This window comes from Schistocerca serialis, chromosome 11 (genome assembly GCF_023864345.2).
Source record: "Schistocerca serialis cubense isolate TAMUIC-IGC-003099 chromosome 11, iqSchSeri2.2, whole genome shotgun sequence".
NCBI lineage: Eukaryota > Metazoa > Arthropoda > Insecta > Orthoptera > Acrididae > Schistocerca > Schistocerca serialis.
Genome location: NC_064648.1, coordinates 123,694,897 through 123,711,443, shown reverse-complemented (window position 1 = coordinate 123,711,443; position 16,547 = coordinate 123,694,897). Strand labels below are relative to the sequence as shown.

Genomic DNA, 16,547 nt, shown 5'->3' with positions numbered 1-16,547 from the left:
TGTGACCTCCTCTCGGGTGCGAAGACTTGTGTGAGGTCTTGCGTTGTCACGAAGAAGGAGAAGTTCGTTCAGATTTTTGTGCCTACGAACACGCTGAAGTCGTTTCTTCAATTTCTGAAGAGTAGCACAATACACTTCAGAGTTGATCGTTTGACCACGGGGAAGTACATCGAACAGAATAACCCCTTCAGCGTCCCAGAAGACTGTAACCATGACTTTACCGGCTGAGGGTATGGCTTTAAACTTTTTCTTGGTAGGGGAGTGGGTGTGGCGTCACTCCATTGATTGCTGTTTTGTTTCAGGTTCGAAGTGATGAACCCATGATTCATCGCCTGTAACAATCTTTGACAAGAAATTGTCACCCTCAGCCACATGACGAGCAAGCAATTCCGCACAGATGGTTCTCCTTTGCTCTTTATGGTGTTCGGTTAGACAACGAGGGACCCAGCGGGAACAAACCTTTGAATATCCCAACTGGTGAACAATTGTGATAGCACTACCAACAGAGATGTCAAGTTGAGCACTGAGTTGTTTGATGGTGATCCGTCGATCATCTCGAACGAGTGTGTTCGCACGCTCCGCCATTGCAGGAGTCACAGCTGTGCACGGCCGGCCCGCACGCGGGAGATCAGACAGTCTTGCTTGACCTTGCGGCGATGATGACACACGCTTTGCCCAACGACTCACCGTGCTTTTGTCCACTGCCAGATCACCGTAGACATTCTGCAAGCGCCTATGAATATCTGAGATGCCCTGGTTTTCCGCCAAAAGAAACTCGATCACTGCCCGTTGTTTGCAACGCACATCCGTTACAGACGCCATTTTAACAGCTCTGTACAGCGCTGCCACCTGTCGGAAGGCAATGAAACTATACGAGACGAAGCGGGAATGTTTGAAAATATTCCACAAGAAATTTCCGGTTTTTTCAACCAAAATTGGCCGAGAAAAAAAATGTGTTGCATTACTTATTGAACTGCCGTCGTACATAATTTTACACAGGATGATTCTGCCAAATAAGGAGGAACTGCAGGAAACGGTCCCTGAGAGGATAAGGAACAAAAAATTTCAAATGGAAATACAGCCAGAAATGCATTCCAACAAAGATGCACACACTTAAAGCAGCAGATAAAAGATGTCGAAAGCTGTGCAATGACAGTATATGTTAATGGGAGAATTATACCACCTCTGTTTAGGACCATAGAGTATTACTCAGTTGGAAGTGATATCAGAATGACATGTCACTTGATGTCGCAGACGCCATACTGATTTTGGTGTATTTAGCTGTTTTGTGCTATAACTTGCAGTATGCCATTTCAGGGCAATGGCAAATTGAAGAGTTATCACAAACATGCCGCACTTATAATTAAATGTCAGTTAATGAGGCCTCAACAACATAAACCTTCAATAGATACTATGATAATCGACACAAAAGACAAAAATAGCGTCTCCGGCATAGCTTAGTGGATAAGGACACGGATAACAGAGTCAGAGGAAATAGGTTTGTGTGCCATCACATGCTGTTCTTTTCACTTGTAAGAGTATCTTTTCCCAGCAGATAGGCAGTCTTTAGTGGTCCAAATAAATGACGTGGATGATGTTCTAGTGTGGTCGACAACAGTTCCTGCATTTTTTATAGAGTTCGCGTGGCTGTGGGGGATCGAATGTCCTCACGTAGCACGATCACATCCCTGGTTGGAAGTGCACATCTCTTCCGACAATATGGATGTTTTGTTTGGTCCAGAAGTTGGCAAGAGCATGCAGCGTTCACAGTACAATGCTCATCGAAAACAAATAATGAGAAGAACTCCTGTAAAATCAGAATATTGCAGAAACCTTTCCTGCAGAGAGACAGTTCATGACTTTGACAGGTGTAGATTTGTCCTTTTTATGTCCTTATGTGATGCTTTTTTTTTCAATTCTGAGGTGTAATGGTGCACCCACATTTCATTGCAGATCACAGTCCAGTGCAAAAAATGTTACCCTTCAGTTTGATAGCAGGTATCAGTAGCCATTTCTGCATCTCAAGATGACGAAATTTCTGCTCTGCATTGAGAAGATGAAACCCCCGCCTTCTGAAATCCGAACCTTCTGGTAATGAGCACTACTGTAGCTGATGCCAACCTCGTCAGCAATTTCAGCAACTTTATGTGGCGATTGTTTTCAGAGAGCTGGCTAACAATGGGAATATTCTCCTCAGTTGTGCTGGTCCTCGGGAGATGTCGGTGAGCAGCATTATCAACTATTTCTCGTGCCTGTAAAAACTGTTTGTGCCATACATGCACTTGAGTCCTACTCTGCCACAAGTCTTTTCAAAATTTCAATTGGTTTTACGCCTCTGTTATGAGAAATTTGATTATAATGTGTTGTGTAACAGATGACAGTAACCACCCCCCCCCTCCTCTCTCTCTCTCTCTCTCTCTCTCTCTCTCTCTCTCTCTCTCTCTCTCTCTCTCCTCCCCCCTCCCTCCCCCCCCCTCTCTCTCTCTCTGTGTGTGTGGGGGGTGGGGGCGGGGCAGGTGGTTGTGAATTACTGGACTTCATCTGAATTCACTCTTTTTATTATTGTTGTTGTTGTTGTTGTGGTCTTCAGTCCTGAGACTGGTTTGATGCAGCTCTCCATGCTACTCTATCCTGTGCAAGCTTCTTCATCTCCCAGTACCTACTGCAACCTACATCCTTCTGAATCTGCTTAGTGTATTCATCTCCCTCTACGATTTTTACCCTCCACGCTGCCCTCCAATACTAAATTGGTGATCCCTTGATGCCTCAGAACATGTCCTACCAACCGATCCCTTCTTCTGGTCAAGTTGTTCCACTAACTTCTCTTCTCCCCAATCCTATTCAATACATCCTCATTAGTTATGTGATCTACCCATCTAATCTTCAGCATTCTTCTGTAGCACCAAATTTCGAAAGCTTCTGTTCTCTTCTTGTCCAAACTATTTATCGTCCATGTTTCACTTCCATACATGGCTACACTCCATACAAATACTTTCATAAATGACTTCCTGACACTTAAATCTATACTCGATGTTAACAAATTTCTCTTCTTCAGAAACGCTTTCCTTGTCATTGCCAGTCTACATTTTATATCCTCTCTACTTCGACCATCATCAGTTATTTTGCTCCCCAAATAGCAAAACTCCTTTACTACTTTAAGTGTCTCATTTCCTAATCTAATTCCCTCAGCATCACCCGACTTAATTCGACTACATTCCATTATCCTCGTTTTGCTTTTGTTGATGTTCATCTTATATCCTCCTTTCAAGACACTGTCCATTCCATTCAACTGTCCTTCCAAGTCCTTTGCTGTCTCTGACAGAATTACAATGTCATCGGTGAACCTCAAAGTTTTTATTTCTTCTCCATGGATTTTAATACCTACTCCGAATTTTTCTTTTGTTTCCTTTACTGCTTGCTCAATATACAGATTGAATAACATTGGGGAGAGGCTACAACCCTGTCTTACTCCCTTCCCAACCACTGCTTCCCTTTCATGTCCCTCGACTCTTATAACTGCCATCTGGTTTCTGTACAAATTGTAAATAGCCTTTCACTCCCTGTATTTTACCCCTGCCACCTTTAGAATTTGAAAGAGAGTATTCCAGTCAACATTGTCAAACGCTTTCTCTAAGTCTACAAATGCTAGAAACGTAGGTTTGCCTTTCCTTAATCTAGCTTCTAAGATAAGTCGTAAGGTCAATATTGCCTCACGTGTTCCAGTGTTTCTACGGAATCCAAACTGATCTTCCCCGAGGTCGGCTTCTACCAGTTTTTCCATTCGTCTGTAAAGAATTCGTGTTAGTATTTTGCAGCTGTGGCTTATTAAACTGATTGTTCGGTAATTTTCACATCTGTCAACACCTGCTTTCTTTGGGATTGGAATTATTATATTCTTCTTGAAGTCTGAGGGTATTTCGCCTGTCTCATACATGTTGCTCACCAGATGGTAGAGTTTTGTCAGGACTGGCTCTCCCAAGGGCGTCAGTAGTTCTAATGGAATGTTGTCTACTCCTGGGGCCTTGTTTCGACTCAGGTCTTTCAGTGCTCTGTCAAACTCTTCACGCAGTATCGTATCTCCCATTTCATCTTCATCTACATCCTCTTCCATTTCCATAATATTGTCCTCAAGTACATCGCCCTTGTATAGACCCTCTATATACTCCTTCCACCTTTCTGCTTTCCCTTCTTTGCTTAGAACTGGGCTTCCATCTGAGCTCTTGATATTCATACAAGTGGTTCTCTTATTTCCAAAGGTCTCTTTAATTTTCCTGTAGGCAGTATCTATCTTACCCCTAGTGAGATAAGCCTCTACATCCTTACATTTGTCCTCTAGCCATCCCTGCTTAGCCATTTTGCACTTCCTGTCGATATCATTTTTGAGACGTTTGTATTCCTTTTTGCCTGGTTCATTTACTGCATTTTTATATTTTCTCCTTTCATCAATTAAATTCAATATTTCTTCTGTTACCCAAGGATTTCTACTAGCCCTCGTCCTTTTACCTACTTGATCCTCTGCTGCCTTTACTACTTCATCCCTCAAAGCTACCCATTCTTCTTCTACTGCATTTCTTTCCCCCATTCCTGTCAATTGTTCCCTTATGCTCTCCCTGGAACTCTGTACAACCTCTGGTTCTTTCAGTTTATCCAGGTCCCATCTCCTTAAATTCCAACCTTTTTGCAGTTTCTTCAGTTTTAATCTACAGGTCATAACCAATAGATTGTGGTCAGAGTCCACATCTGCCCCTGGAAATGTCTTACAATTTAAAACCTGGTTCCTAAATCTCTGTCTTACCATTATATAATCTATTTGATACCTTTTAGTATCTCCAGGGTTCTTCCATGTATACAACCTTCTTTCATGATTCTTAAACCAAGTGTTAGCTATGAATATGTTGTGCTCTGTGCAAAATTCTACCAGGTGGCTTCCTCTTTCATTTCTTAGCCCCAATCCATATTCACCTACTACGTTTCCTTCTCTCCCTTTTCCTACACTCGAATTCCAGTCACCCATGACTATTAAATTTTCGTCTCCCTTCACAATCTGAATAATTTCTTTTATTTCATCATACATTTCTTCAATTTCTTCGTCATCTGCAGAGCTAGTTGGCATATAAACTTGTACTACTGTAGTAGGTGTGGGCTTCGTATCTATCTTGGCCACAATAATGCGTTCACTATGCTGTTTGTAGTAGCTTACCCGCATTCCTATTTTCCTATTCATTATTAAACCTACTCCTGCATTACCCCTATTTGATTTTGTGTTTATAACCCTGTAGTCACCTGACCAGAAGTCTTGTTCCTCCTGCCACCGAACTTTTATTATTATTATTATTATTATTATTAACCACAATCATCATTAGGGAGCATATGTTTGTTGATATATAAGTGCAAGAATTACTAGGTGCCTGAACAGGCCACTGGAAGGTATTTGGTTATCAACTTTACACAATATTCTCATTGGCTGCGTGTGTAGATTATGCCAAAGGGCAGGGTAAGGTAATTGTTTTTGGCTCAGGGGCCGCATTGTGGAAGAGGAAATTATCAATACCTTTTAAAATGGTCACATTCATTAGTTAAATTTGCATATTAGAAAATTTATAAACTGTACCATAAAAATCAACAAGTAGAAGTTTGTTTATTGTGCTAATTTTGTATGATATGTAGCTGAAAGCATGTTTAATATTAGAATCAGTTTAATGAGATGTATCCTATCACCCTTTCCTACAAAAAAATCAGAAGTGAGATTGATTGTTGAAATTCTGATCACAGACTTGTATTTAATGTCTGCCATAGAGCATCTACAGGGTGATTCGTGATGACATTACAAACTTCCAGAAATGGTGGACGACTGTAAGGGTATCAACTTCAGGTGGTCCGGGAACGAGCGAGTCGAAAGTTATAAGTGAAAATCTTTCCGATACCTCTGATAGCTTCAAGTTGTTTGCTTTCCATGTTTTGGGAGGAGGTAGTGTGAACCAAAACTATAAAACATTGTTCATTAAATGTGGGCTCTACATTGCATACAGTAAGAATTATGAACATGTACATCTTTGCTACTGTGAAAATACTCCTCTTGTAGCAAATAATATAGAGAACATTTTCCCAACAAATTTCTTTATACATGGAAACATTTTAACAGACAAATATTTGTAAAAGTCAACTAATGTCACTGCATTAAATATTTCTTTCACATTGTGATCTGACTGCATGTCAGCAAGTAAGCTGCAGCTCCTCTGTTCCTGTGTCTATATCAGGAGTGATAGGATAAGAGAACAAACTGAGTTGAGGCTCAGATTTCTTGAAGTCCTGAGATCTTCTTGTGACTTCATCTTAAAAATTATATAGATGATCACTAACCTTAGCAGTTGTTGTTGTTGCGGTCTTCAGTATAAAGACTGATTTGATCCAGCTATCCACGCTACTCTACCCTGTGCAAGCCTTTTCATCTCCAAATAGCTACTGCAACTTATATTCTTCTGAATCTGCCTACTGTATTCATGTCCTTGTCTTCCTTAACAATTTTAACCCCCCCCCCCCCCCCAACACACACACACACACACACACACACACACACACACACACACACACACACACACACACACACACACTTCTCTCTACTGCTAAATTGGTGATCCCTTGCTGTCTCAGAATGTGTTCTATCAACTGATCCCTTCTTCTAGTCAAGTTGTGCCACAAATATCTTTTCTCTCCAATTTAGTTCAGTACCTACTAATTAGTTATGTGATCTACCCATCTAATCTTCAGCATTCTTCTGTAGCACCACATTCCTGAAGCTTTATTCTCTTCTTGTCTAAACTTTTTATCATCCATGTTTCACTACCATACATCACTACACTCCAGATTAACACTTTCAGAAAAGATTTTGTAAGACTTAAATCTACATTTCGTGTCAACAAATTTCTTTCCTTCAGAAACGCATTTCTTGCCACTGCCAGTCTACATTTTACATACTCTCTACTTCAGCCATCATCGGTTATTCTGCTGCTCAAATTGCAGAACTCATCTAATACTTTGAGTATCTCATTTCCTAATCTAATTCCCTTAGCACCTCCTCATTTAATTTGACTATGTTCCATTATCCTGGTTTATTTTGCTGATGTTCATCTTATACCCACCTTTCAAGACTCTGTCCATTCCATTCAATTGCTCTTCCAAATCCTTTACTGTCTCTGAAAGAATTACAGTGTCATCAGCAAACCTCAAAGTTTTTATACCTTCTCCTTGAACTTCAATTCCTACTCTAAATTTTTCTGTGGGTTCCTCCACTGCTTGCTCAGTGTACGGTTGAACAACATCGAGGGTAGGCTACAACCCTGCCTCACTCCTTTCTCAACCATTGCTTCCCTTTCATGCCCCTAAATGTAATATCTGCTGTTTGGCGTCTGTACAAGTTGTCAAAAGCCTTTCGCTTCCTATATTTTACCCTTGCTGCCTTTAGAGTTTCAAAGAGAGTATCTAGCTGACCTGAAAAAATCGAATCTACGCTGCTGTTGCACAAGTTACGTCCGATTTGCTGTAACGGGTGTGGGAAGAAATTGATTACCTGTGGGACGCTTGCCACATCACAAATGGTAGTCACATCGAACCAGAATGACACTTGATACTTTTGTGTGAAACTTGAGGTTGTTTTCTACAAAAGACACATCTATGAATTTCTATATTATTTCAAAGTTGTAAAGTCCTCTTTGACTCACTACGTATAGATACACAAGTATGGTTTCTAGATCACCCATAATGGATAAGCACAATCCTCAACTCATTTATGCCATTTGTAATTCCACTGTTGGAATATGTTACTCTGTTTGACAGGGTTACTGAAACTGTTGTTGTTGCTTGTTGTTGAATACTTCCTTGTGGCTATGTTGCAGATTTCCTCAGGAGCATTAGCTGCCGTGCAACAGTTTGCAGACAATTTAATTCCTCACGGACGCCAGGTGAGTCTTTGCAGTGCGGATTGGAGCAACACTTTTTTGTTCCTTTGGCAGTCATTTGTTAATTTTACTGCAATGCTTTGTGTAGACTGCCTGCTCTTGTTCTTTAAAAAGTAATTGTCTGTTTTTGCTTGCTACAGGCAAATAAAGATGCAGGCAGAGAAGGAAGGAGTACCTTAAAAGTCAAAGAAACAAGATCTGATGGAACTCCTGAAGTGAGTATCATTACCTTACAATAATGTGTGTGCGCACTTATATCAATGTGTGCTTATGAACCTGGCAGGCAGTGGCCTTGGCAAGTTGTGAGAATAAGCAGAACTACATCTGTGGCTACAAAAGTGCATTGGTCAGTTAGCTACATGTTCCACAGGGCAGTTGAATGATTCTTTTTGAAATGATGTTGATGAGTCAGTTTGCAGGATGTGTATACATGATTAACATTAATATTGAATTACTCTCTGAGCCATTGACAGCTTTAATTAATGATAATAACGGTCATTTTTCCTTTTAGTGTTGTAGGTATGGATCTCATTGTTCTTGTCAAATCGTGATGTATCATTGCAGTGAATATATATATTGTGATGGCACAGTTAAAATGCCTAGTACCCTGAAGGGGAACCTATATGACACCTGTCGGTGAACACCGCATATTATTCTTACTGCTTACTTTTGTCCAAACAGTACTTTCTTTGTAAGTGGTGAGCTACCCCAGAAAATTATTCCATATGACATTATTCAGTGGAAAAATATGCCGGGAGTTGTTTCGAAGATTAGCATTTATATAAAGAACAAAAGTAGCTGAACTTAATTGTTTGAGAAGCTCAGTAGTGTGCTTCTTCCAGTTCAAGTTTTCCTCAGTATCCACACTCAAAAATTTAGAGCATTCTACCGTATTTACTGATTCCTGCTCATGTGCTACATTAATTGTTGGTATGACTATTTGTTGTGCAGAATTGAATTTGGTGTGTGTTTTCAAAATTTAAGGAGAGCCCATTTTCTAAGAGCCACTTAATAATTCTTTGGGAAACATGTACAATGTCATCCATTGCCTTCTGCCATAGAAGGATTTATTATGACATTAACATCACCACTAAAAGTGCCAGTCTGCTTCTTGAACATTAATTAAAGGTCATTCAAATATATAGAGAATGGGAGTGGACCCAAAATTGAAACCTTTGGGACTCCCTTTGCGATTTCTCCTCAATCCTTAAAATTTTCACGACTTTTAGCATTCTGTTTGTTAAGTGTGATTCAAACCACTTGTGTGTAAAGCCACCAATTCCACAAAACTTTTCCTAAGAGAATAACATGCTCAACACAATCAGACTCCTTCCAAAGATCACAAAAAATAGCAACTGGCAATATTTTATCATTTAAGACTTACACTGTTTGATGAATGAATGTATAAATAGCAGTCTCTGTCAATTTTTCTGCTTTTATTAATTTCATTGAAGGATGTTGGTGTTACTTCTAGTTTGCCATGTGTTCAGTATTGTAGGTAGTGGTTATTGGTCAGCAGAGTCATGGTCGAGCTGCTATAGTGGTTGATTCTAGGGGCCGGTTGTGAGAATTTGACTCTGGAATTATTCATCTGCAGATGATAAGGAAGTCGGTCACACGAAGTGGTTCAAGGTTTAAGTAAATTGCTGATTAGGTATCTCTGTTAAATGCGGTGGTCTATATTATTGTAAGTTTACAGATATAAGATAACGTTCCTACTCATTTCTACCAGACCAGAACACACGTGGTGGGGGGAAGGCCCATCATTCGAGATAGGTGTGGTTCTGACACCTGTCAATTTCGTGTGCAGGAATGAGCCAGTTCTCGTTTGAGGTTGCCTGCCGAGCAGGTCACGGGCTAGTGCAATGTGCACAGTCGTGCAGCATAGCATGGAAAGCACGTGAGAACAGTTGTATTTGTATATTCACATCAGAGTTGTACAATATAGGATAAAATCTACTATTTTAAGTTAGTTGTAGGAAGTGTGAGTTGGGTCACACTAATGGGGCCTACTCAATCACACATTTGGGGCACAGAAAATATGTGCCAGTATTATTAACCATTGATTTATGTGTATTTTTGCATGAAATGAGGAAACAGACAGTATTTTATGACAACCATAATGAAAATGAAAGCAGTAGCTAACTCGAGTGGAGTTGTGAAATTGTGAATGCTGCTGCAGAGAAGATGAACGGTAGGCATCATAGGGACATTTTTCTCTAAACACAAAGGGCAACGAGCTCAGTGCTTAATACAAGCTGTTGTCAATTTCAAGAAACCTTACTCATCATTTTAGCATGTATAAACGGCATCAATTTATGTGGAGGAGTGAGAATAGAAGTTTGATAGGGCACGTGTCACGTAAGCACTAGAGATCAAAAACAAAGCGAGTACTTGTCTATTACAATGAAATGAACACCCTTAGCTGCTTACAGGCATTGACATACGTCAACAGGGACAGATGAAAATGTGTGCCCCGACCGGGATTCGAACCCGGGATCTCCTGCTTACATGGCAGACGCTCTATCCGTCTGAGCCACCGAGGACACAGAGGATAGCGCGACTGAAGGGATTTATCTCTGGCACGCCTCCTGCGAAACCCAAATTCTCAACGTATTGCCCCACACTACATTCGTAGCGCTCCCGCCCATTGTACTCATTACTCGCGGCACGTTGCTGATTCCCGTAAGAGTTCGGGCACTGTTTGTGCATTCACACAGAAGAAGAAGATGGTCAAGTGGCTGGTGAGCCTTAACTATATATTTACTAAGATGTTATCTGATCTTTCGGACATGTCAACGCCTGTAAGCAGCTAAGGGTGTTCATTTCATTGTAATTTCATTCTAATGAGCTGCTTGGTCACTGATGGTATTTGTTCTTTCGGACATATCCGAAAGAACAGATACCATCTTAGTAAATACTTGTCTATTGTTGAGAGTTGTGCACACCTGAAATTTGAGGGACCGCTATTGCATTACAGCAATACTGGCTTCGTTTGTTCCCTCTGTAGTTCCGTGAGTACGACTTCCCAAGTCGTTCTCTCTACTGAAGTATGCCAGAATGAGGCTAGTCGCAGTTTAGTACAGACATTGAGTGCCTCGATCTTGCTGTTGTGAAGTAGTACTGATGGGACAAAATGACCAGTTGTTGGGATCAGTTCACCTCTAATGAACCTATGTTTGTGAGACTGTGGATTAGACGAAATGAAAATGAATTTCATCCAGTGCAAACATTTCTGCATTTGGAGGAGAAAGTTGGTCACTGAAATTTCGTGAGAAGATTCCGCCGCAACACAAAACACCTTTCTTTTAATGATGTCTACCCCCAATTCTGTACGATTTCTGTGGTGTCACCGCCAGACACCACACTTGCTAGGTGGTAGCTTAAATCGGCCGCGCTGTGGTGTCACCGCCAGACACCACACTTGCTAGGTGGTAGCTTAAATCGGCCGCGGTCCATTTAGTACATGTCGGACCCGCGTGTCGCCACTGTGTGATCGCAGACCGAGCACCACCACAAGGCAGGTCTCGAGATACGGACGAGCACTCGCCCCAGTTGTACGACGACTTTGCTAGCGACTACACTGACGAAGCCTTCTCTCATTTGCCGAGAGACAGTTAGAATAGCCTTCAGCTAAGTCCATGGCTACGACCTAGCAAGGCGCCATTAGCCTTACATAGTTTGATAGTTATCGTATGAAATGTCTCATCAAGAACGTTGTAAACCAATGAGGAATTAAAAGATAAGTATTCGAGGAGCTGCATACTTTTCTTATTAGAATTCACTACTTATCCTGTTCCAGAATTCACGCCCGTCTGCGTTAGATAGCGTGCATTTCGGCCTCCTCTGTCTACAAGGTGTTGGCACATTTGCCAACACATCAATTTCAGTGACACTCTCTCCCCTATTTCTCAACAATACCAAACATACTGCTCTTCTTTGAACTTCCTTGATGTAATCTGTCAATCCTATCTGATAAGGATCCCAGACCACACAGCAGTACTCCAAAAGAGGATGGACAAGCGTAGTGTTGGCAGTCTTTTTAGTAGATGTGTTACTTTTTCTAAGTGTTCTGCCAATAAAATGCAGTCTTTGGTTTGCCCTCACCACAATATTTCTTGTGTGTTCTTTCTAATTTAAGTTGTTTGTAATTGTAATTCCTAAGTATTTAGATGAATTTAAGGCTTTTAGATTTGATTGATTTACCATGTAACCAAAGTTTAATGTACTCCTTTTAGCACTCATGGGGATGACCTCACACTTTGCATTATTTAGGGTCAACTGACAATTTTTGCACCATACACATATCTTTTCTAAATCATTTTGCAATTTGTTTTGATCTTCTGATGACTTTATTAGTCAATAAATGACAGCATCATCTGCTAACAACCTAAGAAGGCTGTTCAGATTGCCTCCTAAATCATTTATGTAGGTAAGGAACAGCAGAGGGCCTATCTTGGGGAATTCCAGAAATCACTTCTGTTTCACTCGACAACTTTCTGTCAATTACTATGAACTGTGACCTCTCTGACAGTAAATCACAAATCCAGTCACATAACTGAGATGATATTCCATAAGCACGCAATTTCACTACAAGCCACTTGTGTGGTACAGTGTCAAAAGCCTTTTGGAAATCTAGAAATATAGAATCAATTTGAAATCCTTGGTCAATAGCACTCAACACATCGTGTGAGTAAAGAGCTATAGTTGGAGTCACGAATGATGGCAGTTGAGTTTAGGCTTGTTCTACGCATCTACGCCACGCATTCTCCAACAGCCAATGGGCGTTCAATAGCATTCTCAGCCCTCTGCTGTGAATGTCATAGCCAATGCGAGAATTGAGTTATTCAGTGAATTGTTATTCCATTAGTTGCGAATCTTCACGGTTGATGGTGATGGTAAGTGACAAATTCTGCCAAGCAAGCGAGAGACGTGATTTGTGGTATACACACTTCCTTCAAGCGCAGAGTGCACATATGTGCGTACCGCAACTGTCACTTGGAACCAGCAACAACCCAGTCCCCATCTGTGTCTCAAGCTGCGTGAACTGCCACTGTTCGTGAATCGGACTATACAGGGCTATTACAAATGATTGAAGCGATTTCATAAATTCACTGTAGCTCCATTCATTGACATATGGTCACGACACACTACAGATACGTAGAAAAACTCATAAAGTTTTGTTCGGCTGAAGCCGCACTTCAGGTTTCTGCCGCCAGAGCACTTGAGAGCGCAGTGAGACAAAATGGCGACAGGAGCCGAGAAAGCGTATGTTGTGCTTGAAATGCACTCACATCAGTCAGTCGTAACAGTGCAACGACACTTCAGGACAAAGTTCAACAAAGATCCACCAACTGCTAACTCCATTCGGCGATGGTATGCGCAGTTTAAAGCTTCTGGATGCCTCTGTAAGGGGAAATCAACGGGTCGGCCTGCAGTGAGCGAAGAAACGGTTGAACGCGTGCGGGCAAGTTTCACGCGTAGCCCGCGGAAGTCGACGAATAAAGCAAGCAGGGAGCTAAACGTACCACAGCCGACGGTTTGGAAAATCTTACGGAAAAGGCTAAAGCAGGAGCCTTACCGTTTACAATTGCTACAAGCCCTGATACCCGATGACAAAGTCAAACGCTTTGAATTTTCGGCGCGGTTGCAACAGCTCATGGAAGAGGATGCGTTCAGTGCGAAACTTGTTTTCAGTGATGAAGCAACATTTTTTCATAATGGTGAAGTGAACAGACACAATGTGCGAATCAGGGCGGTAGAGAATCCTCACGCATTCGTGCAGCAAATTCGCAATTTACGAAAAGTTAACGTGTTTTGTGCAATCTCACGGTTTAAAGTTTACGGCTCCTTTTTCTTCTGCGAAAAAAAAAAAAAGCGTTACGGGACACGTGTATCTGGACATGCTGGAAAATTGGCTCATGCCACAACTGGAGACCGACAACGCCGACTTCATCTATCAACAGGATGGTGCTTCACCGCACTTCCATCATGATGTTCGGCATTTCTTAAACAGGAGATTGGAAAACCGATGGATCGGTCGTGGTGGAGATCACGATCAGCAATTCATGTCATGGCCTCCACGCTCTCCTGACTTAACCCCATGTGATTTCTTTCTGTGGGGTTATGTGAAAGATTCAGTGTTTAAACCTCCTCTACCAAGAAATGTGCCAGAGCTGCGAGCTCGCATCAACGATGCTTTCGAACTCATTGATGGGGACATGCTGCGCCGAGAGTGGGAGGAACTTGATTACCGGCTTGATGTCTGCCGAATCACTAAAGGGGCACATATCGAACATTTGTGAATGCCTAAAAAAACTTTTTGAGTTTTTGTATGTGTGTGCAAAGCATTGAGAAAATATCTCAAATAATAAAGTTATTGTAAAGCTGTGAAATCACTTCAATCATTTGTAATAACCCTGTAGTTATGTTTCACAAGAACGATGTTTTCTAAATCCATTTTGACTTTGTGTCAATAGACAGTTCTGTTCAAGGTAATTCATAATATTCGAACACAATATACATTCTAAAATTCTGTTGAATATTGACATTAATGATACGAGCCTGTAATTTTGTGGATTGCTCCTACTGCCTTTCTTGAATATTGATGTGACTTTCCAGTCTTTGGATGTGGATCTTTCATCGAGCAAGCAGTTGTATATGACTGTTAAGTATGGAGCTATTGCATCAGCATACTCTGAAAGAAACCTAATTGGTATACAGTCTGGACTGGAAGACTTGTTTTTATTAAGTGATTTAAGTTGCTTCACTGCTTCGAGGCTATCTACAAGGGTCACTCCAAAAGAAATGCACACTATTTTCGTAAAAATACAGTTTTCATTCTGCATCTGTGAAAGTTTTACAGTGTGTAGATACATCCTTCCCGCTTGTTTTCAAACTTAGTTCAACCTGTTCCCGTGAGTGGCGCCGTCACAGCATGTCTTCAAGATGGCTGCTACACTTGACGTTCGTCAGAAGCAACGTGCTGTCATAGAATTCCTGTGCTGTGAAAACGAGACAGTGGGAAACATCCACAAGAGGTTGAAAAAGGTGTACGGAGATGCTGCTGTCGATCGCAGTACTGTTAGTCGGTGGGCGAGCAGGTTACGTGATGAAAGCGGGCACGGCAATATTGAGGATTGTCCTCGCAGCGGCAGGCCTCGTACTGCCCACACTCCAGACAATGTGCAGAGATTTAACAAATTGGTGACTGCTGACAGACGCATCACAGTGAACGGATTGTCGCGTTACGTTGGGATAGGGGAACGAAGTGTTTGCAGAATACTGAAAGTGTTGGCGTTAAAAAAGGTTTGTGCCAGGGGGTTCCCAGGATGTTGACAGTGGCTCACAAAGAAACAAGAAAAATGGTATGCAGTGAACTTTTGGAACAGTACGAGAATGGTGGAGATGAATTTCTTGGAAGAATTGTGACAGGTGATGAAACATGGCTCCATAATTTTACACCAGAGATAAAGAGGCAATCAGTAGAGTGGCATCATGCAAATTCACCCCAGAAAAAAAATTCAAAGCCATATCTGCTGGAAAAGTTATGGCTACGGTGTTTTTTTGTTCCGAAGGACTCTTGCTTGTGGACATCGTGCCAAGTGGAACCACCATAAATTCTGATGCATATGTGACGACACTGAAGAAACTTCAAGCTCGACTGAGTCGTGTTTAACCACATCGGCAAAAGCAGGATGTTTTGCTGTTGCACGACAATGCACAGCCACATGTCAGTCAAAAAACCGTGGGAGCGACCACAAAACTTTGATGGACAACACTGAAACACCCGCCTTACAGTCCTGACCTGGCTCCATGTGACTATCATCTCTTTGGGAAACTGAAAGACTGTCTTCGTGGAACAAGGTTTGAAGATGATGACTACCTTGTGCACGCTGGCAAACAGTGGCTCCAACAGGTTGGTCCAGAATTTTACCGTGCGGGTACACAGGCGCTGGTTCCAAGATGGTGTAAGGCAGTTGAGAGGGATGGAAATTATGTGGAGAAATGAAAATATTGTTCCTAAAGGATGTATATACACACTGTAAAACTTTCAAACATGTAGAATAAAAGATGGATTTTTAAAAAAATAGTGTGCATGTCTTTTGGAGTGACCCTTGTACTTCTAAGTTACTCATGTTGTCAGCTGTTCTTCATTCTAATTCTGGAATATTTACTTAGTCTTCTTTGGTGAATGAATTTCGGATGGCTGTGTTTAATTGCTCTGCTTTAGCAGCTCTGACATGTGCAGAGAGGGCATTGATTGTGTCTTGCTGCTAGCATAATTTACATACAACCAGAATCTCTTTGGACTTTCTGCCAAGTTTCGAGACGAAGTTTTGTTGTGGAAACTATTATAAGCATAACACATTGAACTCTGCGCTAAATTTCGAGCTTCTGTAAAAGATCACCAATCTTAAAGATTTTGCGTTCGTTTAGATTTGGCCTGCTTTTTTCGTTGTTTCTGCAACTGTGTCCTGACCCGTTTTGAGTTCCAAGGGGGGGGGGGGGGGGATCAGCTCCGTTGTTTGTCAATTGATTTGGTATAAATCTCTCAGTTGCTATTGATACTATTTATTGGAATTCAAGCCA

At 41.4% G+C, this 16,547-nt stretch overlaps 1 protein-coding gene and 1 non-coding gene across 3 annotated transcripts in view; one reads left to right on the top strand and one right to left on the bottom strand.

Moving 5' to 3' along the window:
* Window positions 1–16,547, top strand: part of LOC126426894 (zinc finger and SCAN domain-containing protein 12-like) — an 87,290-nt gene that overhangs the window by 37,122 nt on the left and 33,621 nt on the right. For both annotated transcript variants that reach the window (XM_050088983.1, XM_050088982.1), the window contains exons 4-5: window positions 7,893–7,958; window positions 8,096–8,170. In XM_050088983.1, coding sequence (XP_049944940.1) covers window positions 7,893–7,958; window positions 8,096–8,170 — 141 coding nt within the window. The remainder of the gene's footprint in view (window positions 1–7,892; window positions 7,959–8,095; window positions 8,171–16,547) is intronic.
* On the bottom strand, window positions 10,428–10,501 carry Trnat-ugu (transfer RNA threonine (anticodon UGU)). Its single transcript has one exon. It is a non-coding gene; the product is annotated as a tRNA-Thr (tRNA).